At 43.2% G+C, this 19,525-nt stretch overlaps 1 protein-coding gene across 4 annotated transcripts in view; it reads right to left on the reverse strand.

The window, feature by feature from the left end:
- IQCH (IQ motif containing H) overlaps positions 1 to 19,466 on the reverse strand; it is an 84,363-nt gene extending 64,897 nt beyond the window's left edge. For all 4 annotated transcript variants that reach the window (XM_081888466.1, XM_081888467.1, XM_081888465.1 and 1 more), the window contains exons 1-9: positions 19,249 to 19,466; positions 14,649 to 14,765; positions 14,195 to 14,292; positions 13,598 to 13,706; positions 10,185 to 10,304; positions 4,599 to 4,713; positions 3,415 to 3,543; positions 2,026 to 2,246; positions 117 to 668 (exon numbers count right to left, since the gene is read on the reverse strand). In XM_081888466.1, the coding sequence (XP_081744592.1) occupies positions 117 to 668; positions 2,026 to 2,246; positions 3,415 to 3,543; positions 4,599 to 4,713; positions 10,185 to 10,304; positions 13,598 to 13,706; positions 14,195 to 14,292; positions 14,649 to 14,765; positions 19,249 to 19,299 (1,512 nt within the window). In that variant the 5' untranslated portion in view covers positions 19,300 to 19,466. The remainder of the gene's footprint in view (positions 1 to 116; positions 669 to 2,025; positions 2,247 to 3,414; positions 3,544 to 4,598; positions 4,714 to 10,184; positions 10,305 to 13,597; positions 13,707 to 14,194; positions 14,293 to 14,648; positions 14,766 to 19,248) is intronic.
- Positions 19,467 to 19,525: the final 59 nt, after the last annotated feature.

The following is a 19,525-nucleotide window of genomic DNA, read 5'->3' on the forward strand; positions in this document are numbered from 1 at the left end:
ATGTGCTTGGACATGTGTACAGTTAAATGAAAAAACAGTAGCATTTTAACGCAACCACTCAAGCAAGTGATGTTTAGAGAAGGAGCACTGCCAGAACAGCTGGCAGCCTTGCACACCTTGGCCCTGATGTAGAAATTCTCCAGGTGTCTCTGTCGCGATTCCTTCAGAGTATTTCTGACACGCCCCCGGTGAACATGCACAAGCCAAGAGATGGCAATCACTCCCGAGGCCCACTGCTGCTGCCTGAAGGTGATGTAGGCTTTTCTGAATTTGTAACACCTCCATAATGCCTGTATCTTGGTAGCTGCTACTGCAGTGCCATTTTGGCCTTTGTATCTCTGGCCAGGTTTACTTAAGAGCTTTTTGACTGCCGAAATGTTCTTTATCACAGAGAGAATTTCCTCCTTAGTTGGCCTCTGGTTCAGCTCAAAATCCGGAATGATCTCCATCACTCTCTTCCCCTTGATGATGGCGGAGGGAACAGCATAGTCCTTCAAAAAGTTAGAGACGTGCTCCAAGAAGGAAAGGACACTTCCCCAGAATAAGCAGCAATGATTTTTAAACCCTTGGAGATCAAGAGCCGTGTAGTCTATGGCTCCCTTGCGAACTGGTATCTCAAACTCTAAAGAGAGATTCTGGAAGGTTGGAGATGATGTTATTTCTGCGGTCTATGGAAAGAGTGAAAGACGTAAAGGAAGTAAAACAAGCAGTGGAGACATGCTGTCCCATTAAATACCTACAATGACATCCTAAGGATCCAAATCCTGGAATATTGTGACTACCAATTCAACATGCATCTAGCCTAGCTACGATATCACAAGCTCTGGTAGCACAAGCGCTGCAGTTTTATTTAGGGTACCGCAATGTGCTCTATGTGGGGCTTCCCTTGAAGATGGTCCAGAAGCTGCAGCTGTGTGCAATGTGAGATAATGTGTTACTGACCCTTCAAGCTCTGCATTGGCTCCTGCTGTGAAATTTCCTCCCACTGGAGATACAGATGCCCTTCACCTTATCTAGACCTCACTAGATGTATTTATTCCTTCAGGCCTATGGAAATGAGTGATTTAAGGGCTTATTACTTCTGGTGTTATTGCTTTTTATCCAATACTGTCATGTTGAATTTTGTGTACCACCCTAGAAACCTTTGGATCGAAGGGCGGATTATAAATACTGCTAACAACAACAATACTAATAACGTTGTCAATGCAAGGACGGTCTTGATCAATCTCAAAAGAGAAATAAAATATCTTATGGGTCAACTGAAGAAGAGTAATGTTTATCTAAATGTGCACTGAGAAAGCTATTGGGGAAGAGGCCAGGGGCTAACATGACCAATCACGACGTAATAGCTATTTTTTCTTTGTTTGTGTGTCAGGAGGACTCTCATGGGGTTGGCACAGCTAGAACTAGGAACACACAGCTCTCTGTGCAGCTGTTCCATGATCTAGCAAATGTGCAGCTTGGAACACCTTCCTAGCAGTGAAGTACCTGCAGGCTCTGGACTGGCTACTAAGTCCTCCTTGACAGGAACAGCTATAAAAAAGGATTCCTCTTTGTTGTAAGATCTTGCCTGAGCAACAAGGTCTTCCTGACATTTGTGTGTCTCTGACCCTGACTCTGACCACTGAGTTCCAGTTTTAGTTCGCTTCAGACAACTGGACATAGCTCAGTCCTGACAATGTGTCCCAATCTACATTTGGAGTCTGTGAGGGATTCCCTGTTCACTTCAATAGAGAGGGCAGCTCCATCCCCAGGAAAACTCATCTGCATACGGAGTCCTGAATGCTATATCAGCCTTTCCAAATCTGGTGCGTACCATACGTATATTTTGGATCAGAACTCCCATCAGTGCATTGGCTGGACTTGAAGGGTGTTGGGAGTCCAACAACCTCTGGAGGGCACTAGGTTGTAGAAGGCCATATTAAAATTGCTTGGTGGCTTTATACATAACTGGGGTTATGTAGCTGGGTGCTATGAATCAAATGGATACCCAACATTTACAGGATGGAAATGATTCTGTCGTACCTTTAGCACCATGGAAGAAGACTTGGACAATGCCCGGTTCTGAATTGCCTGAATTAGGGGCAACTTTGATTTCTTGGGCGAAATAACAGAGATGCAGGATGGGGGTGGAGCAATGTTGCCCTTGCTTCCTCCTCTTCCCTTGCTTGAGGTGGAGGTGGGCCCGGACTTTGGATAAAGAGGAGGAGCTGGGACTTCCCCTTTCTTGCTCTCCACACCTCCATCTACAGAAGGGATGAATGTTTTGAACAGCTTTTATTAAACGTAAATATTAGATCACTAAACCTTAGGTATCAAATATAAATAAATAAATAAATAACCTTGATGAATGATGAAATACACAGGGAATTAAGACTAGATCTGTTTTGTTATTCCCAACATTTCCAATGAAAGCTACAACTATAAGCATCCACTGTATTAAGCTACAAGTTACAATTTGGACTCTTCCAGGCTGTAGCTATTTTCTGGGGAGATTCAGTCACACACAGACAAATTCAAGTTGATTTGTACACACGGAGAGACACTCAAATTAGACTTCTTATGAAGATGAAAGTGCAAGAAACAACTTCCCTGCAAACAAATTGGGATGAATGCTCAACAAACAGGTCAGCTGGAGGCAACCACAGACACAAAATGTATGGCACTGGAAATGCATTTTCAGGTACAAAGTGGACAGAGGCAGAACGGACCTTTCATGGGTCCAGACTCCAATTCTTAGCAGAACAGGAGCTGCTGTTACAGTTTAATTTGCTGAAGAGTACCATGTGATGCCAGGAGGCTGAGCTTTGGCAAAGTGGGATGGCTGGTAGCTTGACTGCTGAAAAGGCAAGGTGGCAATGTTCAAACAAACAAACAAACAAACAAACAAACAAACAAACGATAATACAACAGATAAGGGGAAAGGGACAAGGAGGAAAGAAGAAAATAAAACTCAAAACTCAGGCACCAATTTCTAGACAGTTGTTCCTATACTGACCAACTAGTAAAGTTCAGAGGCAGGAGGTGCCTGGAGCTGGACCTCTAGCAAAGCAGACAGAATGAGCCCTGCTTCCCATCTCTGAGGCAGCCTGATGAAATGTTTGCCCTCAGATGGCAGCTGAGGCGAGAGGAGGCCTGATGGAGCTGGCCTGTCAAAGCAGAGCTGATGGGGTAAGCTCTGCCACTCAGCTCTCCCAGTGCTGGAATGGCTGCCCTCAGAATAGGGGAGGAACTGTTCTGGCAAGTTACCAGAAAGGAAGGAAGAAAAATCACCTTCAGACTCTACTGGGTTTGTCTGCTGCTGTGACCACTAGTCCTCAGAAACAGCAACGCCATCACCAAAATACGGAACACTGACCAGACAATGGAGAAAGTTTCTCCTTTACAGTATCAGCAGCATCTCTTTGTGCCTACCTGCAGCTGGTTTCTTGTGCTTTTCATGAGATTCATGAAGAGGAGCAGCCTGAGGGAGAATGGGAGGCTTCACTAGAGTAATCCTAGCTGCACGTGGAATCAGGCCTCTTTCAATAAGATTCAGGATCCCTAGATAAAAACCAGGGAGACTCAACAAGTTCTTTCAGAAGCAGCTTGGTCTGGGAAGTGTAAACTCCTCAGTCCTAAAGGCAGCCCACCAATATCATAGAACTGTAGAGTTTGAAGGGACCCCGAGGGCCATCTAGTCCAATCCCCCGTTAGCGCAGGAATCTCAACCCGTGGTTCCCCATCCAATCTGAAACCATACTGGACCCTGCTTAGCTTTGAAAAAATGTACCAGCAGTTTTATTGCTGCACCGCTACCAAGCAACATTTTTAAGACTAACATTTGCCTTTGGTAAAGGTGAAAAGAAGGGAGAGATGGAAGAATGCTGGGAGGCAGGAAGCAATTCCCTCTTGCTTCCATCTCTCTCAACCTTCTGAGACAGGAAGTGGTTCAAAAAGGAGATCAAGGTGGAAGAGGAAGAAGAATGTATAAATGAGAGTATTCTTTTTCCTTTTCACTATCTCCTCCAGTTGGAATATGACTGAGGTGACAGGGGAGTAGTGGTGGCGGCTGGTGCCCCCTGGGCAGAAGGTAAGGAGCAGGTTCAGGTAGCTCCTGAACCAATGATGGACAGAGTCAACTACAGTATTCTAGTTTCCCTCCCATCCCTGCTTAGTTGTTCACTAAGAAGGAAGCTGGCAGCCAGGGACAACCCCAGGACTGGTTGTAAATAAGAACATAGGCAGTTTGGGGCTGACTGAGGGTAGACTGAGGCTGGTGGGGCAGCACCGCATTTGCCCTCACAGACTAGCCTCCACTGGAAGGGGGAGGGAGGCAGAGAAGTCCATGACAGAAGGATGGAATCTTCACTTGTGATTTGTTCTTACACTCTTTACCCTCTCACACACCATGCAAAGAAGAGGTGAGAGAAGGGGAAAACAGTGGGTGAACTTCCTGCCAGGTGTTGCCCATTCATCCCTATTTAAAACAGCCCACCAGTCAAACTGACTGCCAACCAGTGGTTTAGGTGAAGTTATATATGCCCAGCATAACATACATGCCAGGACAAGTATAGCAAAATAAATCCCAGAGGACTGGGCACGCAGCTGTGACTGACCTTTCTCCGCATCTGTTTTGGAAACTGGAAAGGAAACCTTCTTCAAATGGAAGGAAGGTGGAGCTACTGAGAGGCTGGGGACCGTAACACCTTTTGCTATCTTCTGAGTTGGTGCCTAAGGAGAGACGAGAGGAAACCTATTCCTTCATCAGCTGCAAACCTTTTTGATATTAAGGAGTTCTTCACGCACGCGTGGCTAAATAATAAATACCATTTCCGCTATGAATAGTTTCATTAAGGTTTAATAACAAAAAACAGTGTGAGCTCAGATTTTACTGCTTAGGAACATGCCACATGATTGTTGACTGTCAGCGGTTGAAGCAATTTAAAGGAGAGTTAATTAAAATCTAATCAATGTCTTGTGATGTCCGCTATGCTATAAATAATAAAATAAATTTATGAAAACAAAAACACCCACGGCCTTTTACAAAGAATTAGCTAGGTTTCAGCGATGACACTATGTAAACCAAGGGAGGTTAACCTGTGGCCCTCCAGACGTTTTTGGACTACAGTTTCCATCAGTCCCAGCCAACATGGTCAATGTGCCAGGGATGATGGGAACTGTAGTCCAGCATCATATGGAGGTGGCCACAGGTTAACCACCCCTGCTGAAAATGTAAAACTGGTTATTCTGAAACAGCCACCATATTAAGGCCATTTAAAATTGTTCCCTGTGGTAGTTCATAAAGTGCTTTAGACAAATCTCATCCTTCCACCACAAATACTCCTTTTTGGGATATTTCTGGTGGCCTGGTGAAACTCAATCAATTCCCTGATATATGGTATACAGTGGGCCCACAACTCATGCATAATCTACTTAAACAATCATGATTCAAGGTGAATAGCCAAAAATTAATTAAACAAATAGGAAACCCACCACAGAAATAGCTTTTTAAGCCCTCTGCCTGGTTACTGGTCTCTGGGAGGATCACACAAGGGCCCTGGAACACTCCTAGAAGCCCACTCTGGACAGGTAGGGGTGGTTGCATGGGATTGATGGTTCTGGGCATTCCTGGCTTTATGTGACTTTGCCTTTGCATGTGGACCCCTAGGACAGAACCCTTACATAAGTGATGGGCCCAGTGTACACGAATGGCTCTTCATCATATCTAACACCAGCAACATGGAGCAGTTTTAAGTCTGGTGCTTATTCACTACTTTATGTCAAATAAGTGAGCGGCAAAATCTGAGCTTGTGCTGTCAATTTACACCTCTGTTTCAGCACAAAACAGGGGGTGGGGAATACAGAGGCGTTGGACTTGACCATCAAAGGCTGTTCAATTATCTTCACAACTGAAGATATCTTTCATCAGAAGTGAAGCAAAGGCCACAGCAAAGAGCTGTCAGGAGAAAAGAGATGGAGAATGAATGACACACCACAAGGAAAGCAGGAGGGGACAGAAAGTGCTTTGTCCATCCTCCACACCTCCATGCTTGAAGCATCAATTAGTTAGTTAGGAAACAGCTCCTTACTAACCTAGAAGAGAATGGGTGGCTACAGACAGATTGTGCCTATTTGTCATACATGACAGTGTTCTTCGGAAGAGAATTAGGGGCAAAGTTGGGAGGCCAAAAGGATCCAGATTTCCAGATTTAGGATAGTGGGGAAAGGCACCCATTGCCCACTGCAACACACTCTCAGCTGGTGGTGTGAAAGTTACCTAGGAAGTTGCCTAAACTCAAAGACAATGGAATGCTGCCATAGGTAAAAACAAAAAGAAGAATTTAGTCCCCCCCCCTAACCTTTACACTACTGTCAAATGTAAGTTCCTTCAGTTGCAGTGCCATGTCTGGCATTGGTTCCAACACTAAGGCTGCAGTCCTAACCATGTCTTATTGACTTCAATGGAGCTTACTACCAAGTAAGTGGGGTTAGAATTGCAGCCTAAGCCATCAACTGATTGTAAGCCTGAACACACCATTTGAGAGCAACATAACACTTGCCACCAAGGGAATGCTTCTCCCCTTCTTTCCCAACAGAGGCATTCACACAAGCAACCTTTCTTTGGACCAGGTTGGCCACACGACATGGTCTGTGGTAATCTCAGGAGCAGGAAGGAATCCGATTAGAATCTACCACCATTGTCACCAGATCTTTCTTGAAAAATCCCCACAGATGACTCATTACAACACAATGAATCTGACATATCTAATTTCACAGAAACATTCTGGCGAAGAGAAACATTACATCAGAACACAATTTTCAAAGGTTAGAAAAGAGATCTTAATTCGGGCTGCCGGCAAACATTTGCTCTGCATAATATGCCTGGAACGTGCTGCAGAAGTATTTTCTCCTGATCTCAAGCAATTCTGTGTATAATTAACTTGAGGCCTGAGACAAAACAATTCTATTAGTCTTTTTGAAGTGCATTTCTCTTGTGGATAAGAACTCCCACTCAATATGGTTATTTTTCTCTGCTTCAATTTAAACCGAGAATTCCCCCCCCCCCCAAAAAAAGATTTTCTGTTTAGCTCATTGTATTTCTTTTGTTATTAACAAAGCAGTGCAGAGGCAAAAGAAGCTTTTTAGGGAGAAACACATTTCAGAAAAGGGGAATGGACACTGGAGGTTACCATCATTTTGTCCACCTTATACTTGCACAGCTGAGTAGCTGACAGACAAGTTTTCTCTTAGCATCAGATCAGTGCTGATGACGGATCACAAGCAGATTTGGCTTCAGATGCTGCTCTTTAGTGACACTGACAAATTAGTTGGATAATTATTTCATATTATCAGTGGCCCATGGAACTGATTTCACAAAATTATGGACACATGGAAAATATATAGTCTGTGCAAAAAAACCCCAAATACTTTCCATCTGTGATGAAACTCTTAAGTTTGAGTATTTGATAGTCTTCCAAAGGAAGAAAAAAAACCCTTCTGATTTTGTCACTCTCTATTAAAATGCTTTTTGACTGTGGAAAAAGGATGTACTAGATGAAAAGATAACGCAACCTACAGATGTTTTTACACATTTAATAAAGCCTTAAATCAAGAGCACTGCACAATTATCTATTCTTAAAGATTTCCATGAGTTGAATATGCCCCCCCTCTCTCTAGGTAGTTAGAAGTGCTTAACATATATGTCAGTAATCCTTCAAACAGTTCTGTAAGGTAGGCCAATATTAGTGGGGTGGGGTTTAAAACATATTCAGGCCACTCAATGAATTCATAGCTAACATGACATTTGAAATAGATATTTCATAGCTCATCCCTTTAACCACTAGGTTAAGTCTGCAGCCTCCTTACCATCTCACTGAGTCAATGCCTTTCAGTTCTTTGTGTGCATGTGTGCACTGGTGGGGTGCAGGAGTCTGCCTTTAAACTGTTAGGAAAGACTTTTTTTACTGAAAACCTACCAAAAGTCCCCCCCTCCCCAAATCTATCCATCTCAAAACTCTGCCGTACCAGGTGTTTGTGCAAAAATAGCTACACAACTCCAGTCTGTGCCACATGTGCTTTTCAAAAAACGAAACAGAAGCAGCACAGAAGGAAGTGAGCGAGATAATTGCTGGCTCAAAGTGCCACACATTTTACTTGTGGGCAGAGGGCCAGCTTACACCAGGCAGAATTGGCCAGCGCTGCTTATTGGAATTCTGGGCTGGGCCTTCATTCTGGTCCGGCGACAGCTGTAAGCCAGCAGCCCATAGCATCTCAATCAGGCGCGAGCTCCGTCAAAGAATGCTGATACGGACGGAAGCCGCTTCAGCTGCACTCCGCCTTGCAGAATGACAGTCAATCTTGGATTCCAGATGACAAGAACTGGATAAAAAATGTAAAACAAATGGTGACCTTTCCAAAGATTAATTTGTTTACCAACAAAGAGCTCTCCGTTTGTCATCCAGGATAGGGGTGACCTTCACATTCCCATTTCTAGGTTGAGAGGAGGCTGAATGTAGTCATCTGTTCACTTAACTCTGTCTCACCAATTATTCCCTCTCTTATTTTTGGTGAGAGGGACAGTTTATTAATTCACTGTGGTCTCCTGTTACGTTCTTATAAATGCAGTCAACGTATTCCAGATTACTGCAGTGGAACATCAATTTGTTTAAGTCTAATTCTGCTACTGATGCCAAAATTATGGTTTTCTTTGTAATTGCAGCCATATGCAAGCATTTAAAGTGTGTGTGTGTGTGTACAGTATATTCTTTTCTTCAGATCTTACACTGCTTCTATCCACTCTCCTGTTCATTTGAAATGAAAGAAATTGCTTTATTGCAGTCATTTTAAAAATGTATGCATGCATCACGTAGGAGATTAATTCAAATACATGCGTACAGAGCACAAAACACACACACACACAGAGTAAAAGCGGGAAGAGGAAAAGGAGCAATTGGAGTAACTTAGTTGAACGGGCAGCAGAAGACAGCAACTCGTAAAAACTCGAGATCGCCACAGCATTAAATTCTTCCTTATGAATAAATGAAGAGGTTCCAAGTTTACATTATTTATTTATTTATTTATTTGGATATTGGGACCAAAATGCCAGTATAAGTCTATGGCTGTGCAGCAATCTTTATGAAAATGAGAACGATAGAATGCTCCTTCTAGGTCACAGCAATTATTTAGAACTATCATTGTGGCAATTTCAACGGCCATTTTCCTTGGTGTATGTTCTATGACCGAGGTGAGCAGCTCATTAGGCCATGTCAGAAATCACTGGCGGGAGGAATGTTAGAGGGATGCAGCTCATTTGCATCTCTAAGATGCAGACAATTAACATAATTTGCATCCCATTTTAATTAACATTGCTAATCTGCATATTTTAGCCACATGTAATTAACATAATTTCATGTGTTCACAAACAATACTAATCTATACATTTTAATTGCTTGCAATTAACATAATTTGCATGTAATTTTAATTAACAGTGCTAATTTGTATATTTTTCCATTGCTGTAATTAAAATAATTTCATATTTTCACAAGTGCTGTCTTCTTGTATATCACAGTTGCATATAACTGATATAATTTGCAGATAATTTTTCATGAATACCAGTAAGTTATACATCCAAGTGGTTTGTAATTAACATAATTGACCTATCATTTTTTAAAACAAAATGTTGATTTTCAAGGACCAGGATTTATTGTAAATGTGCATTATCTAAAACAACTTCCAAGATCCAAGTTGCTATCTTTTGTAAACTTATGGCCAAAAATGGTTAAGCATGGAAAACATGGAGAATATAATTGAAACAGACTCAGGGCTAGTTTGTATATGCAAACTAATCATCAGATGACTACAACATCAAGTGATGGGTTAATGTGAAGGGGCCATCACACATTAAACACGTTAAACACAACTTTCTTTCTACCTCCCATTGCCTCAGGCACAAAACTTTTTAATGGAAAGAGTTTACTCATCAAGAAGGTGTTGTCATCAAATGTAAAGAAATCAATACAATGTCATTTGAAGTCCCATCTTCTTCTGAGGCTGATCTTCTGAACTAGGGCTGCATCTCCTAACCACGCAACCCCAAAAAGCTGCTGCAGTACTGCCTGCCTGGTTGGTTTGGCGGAATAATTTACAATAGTTACAATAATATTGAAACAAATAAACCATTGAACCACATCTTTGTTACTTACAGGGGCTGTTTGTCTCTGATTCATTATTGGCAAGTCAACTCCATAGTTCTCATTTACAAAATTTCGATGGCAAGCATTGCGTGGATTGTACATAATCTTCACCGTCATTGAGAGTTTTTGCTGCAAGAGAAAAAGCTGTAAATAGATGCTAAATGGAACAAAAGCAAAGGTTCTAGAGAAATCATCTGCTGATAATTTGCACACATACTTTGTAAGCATGTGTGGGGTTGCTAAGGATGTATGTGCACTGGGTTTTCTTGGGCAATTGGCTTAGTGCACTGATGTACAACCCCAAAGCAGAATGCAAACAAAATGGCTAACTAGAAAAAACAGACATATGCAGCCCAAGCTCACATCCTGTGTGGATGAGGGAGGTCAAAGGCCAGAATGCAGCACTAAAGTAAGAAACATTAGATTGTACAACCCCTGCTTTTGCCCTTCTGTCACCAAACCGGGGAACTAAACTCTTAGCTACTACTCTCTTTGTGGCCCAAAACTCTGCAGCAAAGGTGATCCTAATCTCAGAGGCTCTTTCTGGCAGCTTTGGCCTCACTTAAGTCAAAGAGCTCTGGACCCTGGGGCTGGCAGCCATACATTTGTTGCAGGACCTAGAGCTTCTTTGGCTGACTAGACTCAAAAGGGTATCCCATCATCTCTGCCTGAGCCTGACACCACAGAATATACTTGAGGAGCTCTGTGGCAACCTCCCTGCAGAACCCTAAGAACATAAGAAGCCCCATCTAGGCCACCACCCTGTTCTCACAATGGCCAACCTGTAAGTAGAACCTGAGGGCAACAGCACTCTCCCTACTTCTGATTCCCAGCAACTGGTATTCAGATGCTTACTGATATGCAGCCGTTGCTAGCCTTATCCTCCATGAATTAATCTAACCTTCTTCCAAAGCCATCTAACTTGGTGGCCATCACTACCTCTTTGGGGGTAAATTCAATCCTGAGGGTAGCTCCACCCAGTGGCACTCTTGGCTTGGCATACTTTGTTAGGAGACTGCAAGGATCCATGAAGGCAGGGATCAAGGCTTCGGGATCTCAGCTGCAGGGATTGGGTATGAATTCGGAACTGGGTATGAATTACATTTTAAGTCCTTCAGCAAAAAAAATTTCCACATATTATTAACCTTGCCTTTTGTGGACTAGAATCTTACTCCCTCCACTTCCAACCCTCCCCCTCCCCCCAATGTTGAGATTCTCTGGAGGTTGAAAAAGCCAGAAAATCCACTGGGCTCCTCTGCTTAGTATCTTTTGCTCTAAGCGGATGTAGTCGATTCCTAGTCTGATCAGCAGGCTACATTTGTGGTCCTGCCAAACTTGCTGTAGATTTTTATTTAGTTATTTATTTTTAAATCAGGGATTACTGGCCCAGTGAACCAAAACAGCTTCCTCTGGTTCAGCTTCAGTTCACTGACTCCATGAAGGTAAAGAACATGCTTAGGAAGTAAATGGGAAATAAATAATAATTAAAGAAATGGGAATTCACAATCCTGAAGGGAGTGATAATACTGGTTTTAGCTGGATGGAATGTCTCCAGCTATTTTGCTTGCTTTAAAAAAAAAATCCAGCGGAAGAAAATCCTAGTGGAAAGGAGGGGGGGGGACATATCTTTAATAAGCTCATCTTTGGCTTAATGAATATGATGCCTTCTGTTTTATGGATATAAAAATAGAAGCCACAGAAGTTAACACACAGGGTAGAATTATCCCTGTGTGCAGGCACTTGCATTTCACACAGAGCCTGTCTTTTAATTGTGCTGAAAGGAGAGGCAACAACACATTTGGACCTGTATCAAGAGCAGTAATACCTCCCTGTAGTTTTCCCGTAAACATGGCACTGAAAATGAACACAGGCTTATTCCCCAGCTGATGAATGGGGAACAAGCATGGCTGCTTAGAGCTCTGATTTTCTCTGCTCTTGCTCAAGCAAGTTCAGCAATTTATCAAGGCTGAAGATCTGGCACCAAAAATGTTTCAAAATTTCTGCCATAACAAAGCCCAGGCCCTCAACATATTTATGCAGTTCTGCCAAAATGAGTCTCATTTTAATGATTTACTTGAACTTCCATGTTTGGGGCTTTCACAGAATCCAGAAAACATAGCAAGTCAACAACGTAAAGGTCTAACCTGCCCTATAGTAAAGGTAAAGGTACCCCTGACCGTTAGGAACAGTCTCTGGGGTTGCTCACTCATCTCACTCTACAGGCCGAGGGAGCCGGCGTACAGCTTCTGGGTCATGTGGCCAGCATGACTAAGCATCTTCTGGCGAACCAGAGCTGCACACTGACAGACCTTTTACCTTCCCACCAGAGCGGTACCTATTTATCTACTTGAACTTGATGTGCTTTTGAACTGCTAGGTGGGCAGCAGCTGGGACAGAGCAACGGAAGCTCACCCCATTGCGGGGATTCGAACTGCCAACCTTCCGATCGGCAAGCCCTAGGCTCTGTGGTTTAGACCACAGCGCCACCCGTGTCCCTATACCCACAAGCTTAAGGCAGGTAACAGGCAGCAATCTCTTAGCTGGATTTCACAACTGTTTCATGATAAAGGGTCATTCTGCCAATGCACCAGCAAAGGGTCATTCTGCCAATGCACCAGAACAGCTGGCAAACTACATTTATTTTCTGAAGTTAAATTAGGGCTGGTTTTTTTGTCGGCAGATGCCATAACAACATGATATGGAAGGGCGGTGGGGCTTCAGCCTCACAAGGTAAACCCTGGGTAGGCCATAGCATGCCCTTCTCCAAATTAAGATCAACCATGCATAGTGAAGTAGAGAAAGATTGGAGGTTGGTATTAGAAGCAAAAAATATTTAATGCAAGAGCATCCCCTTTCTCGCTTAGCCTACTGTCATTGTGGGTTTGGCCAACCTGCTTCTAACCTTCTGTCCATAGATATTTTGTGCTTCTGCTGCTCATCACAGCATTTCATTTCCTTATGATATAGTTCACTTAGAGCATCCACACCTTACATTTAAAGAACATTCAATGCACCTTTTAAATACGTGACTTCCCCCAAATAATTCTGTGGATTATAGTTTACGCTTCACAGAGATGCAATTTTCAGCACCCTTAACAAAACTAGGATTCTTTTGGGGAAGTCATTTGCTTTAAAAGTATGGTGCAGTTGTGACCTTGAACGGGATTACGTCTGCTGCACCACTCCCCCCCCCTCCCAATTTGGCTCATGTGTAGTTTCACACGCTATAGCTACATCCATTGTCCTTGCAGACAAGGACACACTCTGATACCCACTTTCTGCTTTGCAAAGCAAAGCATTAGGCCTGCCCTTTGGGACTTGAGAGGTTCTTTGAGAGTGCACTAGGGAAAAGAGACTCAGTTGGGAGTATAAGATGGTTACAAAATCACTGGAAGGATTACAAGCCATGAGTTCCTTCAGACCTTTGGTGCAGAAGACCTATGTGGTGATAACCTGCCGCAGGGCTGAGTGGTAATTGCAGACATCTCTGGGTAAATTATTTCTTTCTGTGAAGTCTCCATGGGCAGCCCCCTGAGAGAAATAGGGAAATGTTGCAAGATTTGGTTCAGTTCCAACTTTGTTTTCCACACCTGCAATAGTTTAAACTGCTGCAATTTATTTATTACTTGTTAAATTCATATCCCACCCTTTCTCCCAGAGGAGCACAATTCATATCCCACCCTTTCTCCCAGAGGAGCACAGGCAACAAACAATGAAACAATAAAAAAAACCTTAAAACTTGGGTTAAGTATATGAACTCGAAACCACAACAGGAGGCATTATTAGTGTTCTTAACTCTGTAGACACAGAAATTTACAGAATCCTGAGAACAACTAGTCCAATTTCTGCTATAAGATGGAAGGCATGTCTTCTGATACAGCTTTTTGTGTGTGGATTTTTGACTATTTGTAATATGTCATATGAACTCTATAAACACCCAAATACTACAATTAGAATATAAACATCTATATTTAAAAATATACAGATAAAGTATCATAAATAAATTCCAGTACTCTTACCATTTGGACACCTGTCTTGAACACAGATCCACATTAGAAGGTGACGAAATCGTTAGCACAGTTTGGTTTACAGCATTTAAATACTTTTCAGTGTGTTTCTGTTCAGGGGTAGGGAGAAAGAAAATATAGGATATTGAGGTGATGGCAGAGCTACCTCAGCCAGCAGATCTGAACAAATTTTGAGCTTTGAAAACAAAAATGAAAGACATCACCCAAGGCTCTGAATTTGTCTGAGTTTATGCTATGTCTAAGACAGCCGTATAATGCTGAGCACCCAAAACGTACTGTCACTGCTCTAAAATACAATACTTGGCACTTCAAACCATTTACTATTCAGAAACAGAATTTAGAAAGTGATGAGGTGTCACATTTTCACTTGAGGATAAAATACTGATTAACACTTTCACTGGGAGACGTTTCCCCATTTTTGTTGGAAGATTCTCCATCCACCTACCTTTAATCTGTTCTCTGTACTTTCAATAGCAGCTTCAAGGTTCTGAGCATCCTGCAGTTCCCAATCATGGCTGATGTCTCGCAGCTGGTCCTTCAGCTGCTGAAGATCTTCTTGAACCTAGAAAATGAGTTGAAAGTTGCAGTAAATGCATGCATTATCAGAGGGTGTAAATATATTTCACAGAAAATGAAAGCAAAACAGATTTATTAAGCACTGCACACAAACACACACTTCAGGGAGCAACCTCTGCAATTTTACGGAACACAGAAGAGGAGATGAGCAGGTTGAAAGGGGCAGGGAGGGGTGTAAAATACTGGAACCCAAAAAGCATGCATCAGGGGAAAAAACTTGATAACTATCTATTTCTTCTATAATCTGCCTTTCCTCCCTGAAGGGAACCCAGGGCAGCTCACAACAATAACATTATATAAAACAATGGAAAAAACACCACAACATATCACAGACAGTACTTAAAATCAAAAGTGCAAAAGTTTCATTGCTGGGAAATGCAATCAGATTTTTCTTTATATATAGTTTTCTTTATATATATAGAAATAGTTGCACTGCTTAACTGCAATCCTACATAATAATAATAATTTGTTTATAATAATAATGGTTAACAGGCTATTGTATTTTAATATTTGTGTTGGAAGCTGCCCAGAGTGGCTGGGGAAACCCAGCCAGATGGTTGGGGTATATTATTATTATTATTATTATTATTATTATTATTATTATTATTAATATTAATACCCCACCCATCTGGCTGGGTTTCCCCAGCCACTCTGGGCGGCTCCCAACAAAATATTAAAAGCACAATAAAACATCAAGCATTAAAAACTTCCCTAAACAGGGCTGCCTTCAGATGTCTTCTAAAAGTCAGATACAGTCGTACCTTGTTTTGCAGCCGGGTTCTGTTCCAGAGCCCCAGCCACTAGCTGAAAAGGATGCAGGGTAAAGTACCGTGTCTGCAGACACACATGGAACGGTTTGCGCTTTTGCGCATGTGGGAAACCTGGAAGTAACCCATTCTGGTACTTCCGGGTTTCCCGCGGACGTTCACTGGAATGGACGCTAGACAAGGCGGACATTTGTGAAAGTATTACTGTAGTTGTTTATTTCCTTGACACCTGGTGGGAGTTGTTTATTTCCTTGACATTTGGTGGGAGGGCGTTCCACAGGGCGGGTGCCACTATTGAGAAGGCCCTCTGCCTGGTTCTCTGTAACTTGTGAGGGAACCACCAGAAGGCCCTCGGAGCTGGACCTCAGTGTCTGGTCTGAATGATGGGGGTGGAGATAAGTCCTATTGGACTTAATGAAACTGGCTTCTAGGTACATATACTTCGGATAGTACTGTCAGATTTCTAACCCACGTCATCCAAAATGCTTGAGGCAACTTACAACATAGTACATCCATAACGGAAAGGGAAATAAATATGATGAAAGTATCAATGAAATCAACTTAAAATTACCTCCAGAAGCTTAACCGAAAACAATAAAGGTTTGCAGCACTTTAAGCCTGGACTCTGGCAACACTCTAAGAACACAGCAACCAAGTTATAACTCTATACATCATTATGAAATGAGCATCATATTATGACAACAAAGAGGGCATTCTTAGCAGACTGCCAAGATGGTAATGAGACACAGGACTGGAGGTATTTTTTAAAAAATACACAGAGCCCAGTGCATGTGGGCTATGTTTTTCAGCGGGAGGACCACATTTCCTTGTGGGGAATCTTCCAAGAGCAGCATGCCAGTGGTGGGTGCAGCCAGAAGCAAAAGTGTGCAGGGCAACAAATGCACATTTTACCTTTGTGTCATAAGCTTCATTCCAGTCACACAAAGGTCACAAGTTTCTACGCCTACACCTACCCCACACTCGCCTCCATCCAGTCAAGCTAGAGGCATTATCACAGCCCAATGATACATCCCAGCCAAACAAAAGCACTTGAGAGGAGTGTGAAGGAGGGTTGGGGAAAGGGGTTACCTGAGGAGCAGATGTGGTCTGGTGAGAGTCCTGATGTCTAAAGGGAGAGGCCACATTTGGCTCCCAGGCCCAAAGTCAGCCTATTAAACAGGAATGGACAGCACAAGCACCTCAGATTGTACCTGGCATGAAGAGGAACTCAAACATCTGATGGAACATGCTTTCTGTAACCTTACTCATCAGAAAGCATGCATATTGCTGACAACGTACTCCAAAACTCTGGATAACCCCACTAAGCAGTTTCATGTCGATATTAAATAGCACAGGGGAGAAAATTGAACCCTGAGGAGCCCTCACTGGAGGCGCCACAGGGCTGAAGAGCACTCCCCAAGCATCACCCTCTGGAAATGACCATCCCAAGTAGGAACCACCACAAAGCTGTGACACCCCGCTAAGTCAGACAGCTGTTCCAGAAGGATACCATGGTTGATTGTCTTGAAAGCCATTGAGAGGTCAATGAGAATTAACTGGGATACATTTCCCTTGTCTCTCTCCCGACATAGGTCATACAGGGGAACCAAAGCAGCTTCTGTGCCAAAACCCCAATTGAAATGAATCTAGAATATCAGTTTCCTCCAAGAGCACCAGGATCTGGTCCACAATCACCTGCTCAAGAACATTTCCCAAGAAGTAGAGGATTAGCAACTGGGCAGTAGTTTCTTAGATTTTCTTAGTCCAGGGAGGGCTTCTTGAGGAGTGGTTCTACCATTGCCTCCTTCAAGCAGGTAAGGACCACCCTCTCTTTCATGGAGACATTATCAACTCCTTGGCCCAGCCAGTTGTCCCCTCCCTGTTAGTTTTTATCAGTCAAGAAGAGCAAGGGTCCAGAACTCAAGTGGTTGCCCTGAGTGAACCAAGCACACTGCCCACCTTATAACAAGTCAGAGTTGTCTTATCTTATCTAGGTCAGTATTATGTACTCTATTGGAAGCAGCTCTCCAGGATTTCAGACAGGGGCTATTCCCAACCCCATCCAGCAATATTGGGGATTGAACCTAGGGCCTTTTGCATGAAAGGCAGATACTCTACCACTGACCTATGGCCCTTCATCTTTTCCTAAACATTACGGTTCATTCAAGTGGCTTTTCCAATATCTAAGCTTTGCAAGATCAAAGCAAGGGTCTTCACTGCAGACTAATCAAATGTGCTACCTAATTCTAAGCATAGCTTACTCAGAAGCTAGGCCCAGAGTTCAATGGACTTTATTCACCAGTTAAGTGTGCATGACATTGCAGCCTCAGCTACTATGGAAAATCTCAGCTCCCTTGAAATTTTCAATAAACATTGCTAAATCCGATCTTTCTCTGCCAAAAAGCTACGCTTCAATGTGCAAAAGGAGAGGAAAAATAAACATTAACATTTGAAGAAAGCTGGGAGGCATCAAGGCAAGAGCTCACAGAAGTTACGTAAAAGGTGCAATTTGAAAAACAGTTGGAAGGAGGCTCTGGAGCAACCAAAGCATAGAATGTGTTTTTATCTTTCTTATGCCCAGAACTCAGTATAGCCCACACTTCATCCTCACAACGATCTTTTCAGTTGGGTTAGGGCAAGTATGTGCATGTGTGAGATGTTAGTCGTTATGATGCCACATGACTGTTTTTAATGAGTTTGGGTTAATTTTCACTACCATTTCAGACTGGTGAGGGCTGATTTAATTTTAATTCTTCAATACCAAAACAGGGTAAGTCCCCACACATAGACATCTAGCATGTCAGAAGGCTTAGCTACAGCCCTCCTTTCTGATATGCTTTTTGTCTACATGGAGGGACTTTACCTTTCTGCATGGAGAGGCACAGGGACTGACCACTTCAGAGAGGTCCACAGTGATTATAATGTGTGAGGGGAGATTTGAACTTGGGTTGGTGTGGCTATGTGCCCTATGGGGCAGGAAACAGTCCTCTATTTGAAGGAGTCCTCTATTTGTTAGGCTGACCAGTCAAAACCTGGTTTAAAGAAATTCTAAGAAGGGAGTGGGGAGAGCTTTAAGTTGCCCATCAACAATCAGCAAACCTGGACAGCAGAGGAACCACACTAAGTCATCAGGTCACAATGGTGCCAAGATGTATTTCTGTTTAGGAAACAATAGAAGCTGTTTTATATTGAGGGAAACCACTGGGCCTGTCTACTTGCACTGAAAGGTGGCAGTTCTCCAAGGTTTCTTGCAGCCAAGGAGGTATTCTCAACCCCACCTGGAAATGCCATTGGGGACTGAATCTAGGACCTATGACATACAAAACAGATGCTTTACTACTGAATTACAGTTCTTCTCTAAACATGTCATGGAACAGTTTAAAATGCAAATGTAAGCTTCCAGTGTGCTTATTTTTAAATGTGCACCTACGCATATGAATTAGCATGTGCCACTTTTAAGTAAACCTTGTGGACGCTGCTGCTGCTCCTCGTCTTTTCTTCTTGGCACTTTGTAAACGGCCAGCCTAATCAGGGTCTTCAGGGCCTCAAGGCCATCCCTGAGTCCAATGGGAGCGATGCAAGGCTGGGTGGGCGCAAAGAGCAAAGGTTCATGGGAGTTTGGTCAAGTGGCCACAAGACCAATAGAAACGAGGCTAGTGAGGCGGCCGTGAGGGACCTGACTGCAGTGCTATTTGGACCCACCTGGACTAAAATGCGCCCTATCTCCGCCCCCGGCCCGACCACCTCAGCCATGGGTCCTGGCTGAGGCTCCCTCCCCACAGCGGCGGGACTGCGGTGCACCACGTGACCGTGGCCTTAGCAACGGGACGCGCGGCCCGGGCGGGGCCATTCCTGTTAATCTAAGGGGTTTTTATGTGGAGATGCAGCAGGGAGAAAACATAAGCCCTGGGGCGAGGCGGAACCCAATGTTTCCATCTCATTTCACATCTCGTTTCCTCTGCACAAAAGACTTAAACCT

The sequence above is a fragment of the Podarcis melisellensis genome, assembly GCF_964234715.1.
Source record: "Podarcis melisellensis genome assembly, chromosome: 14".
Lineage (NCBI taxonomy): Eukaryota > Metazoa > Chordata > Lepidosauria > Squamata > Lacertidae > Podarcis > Podarcis melisellensis.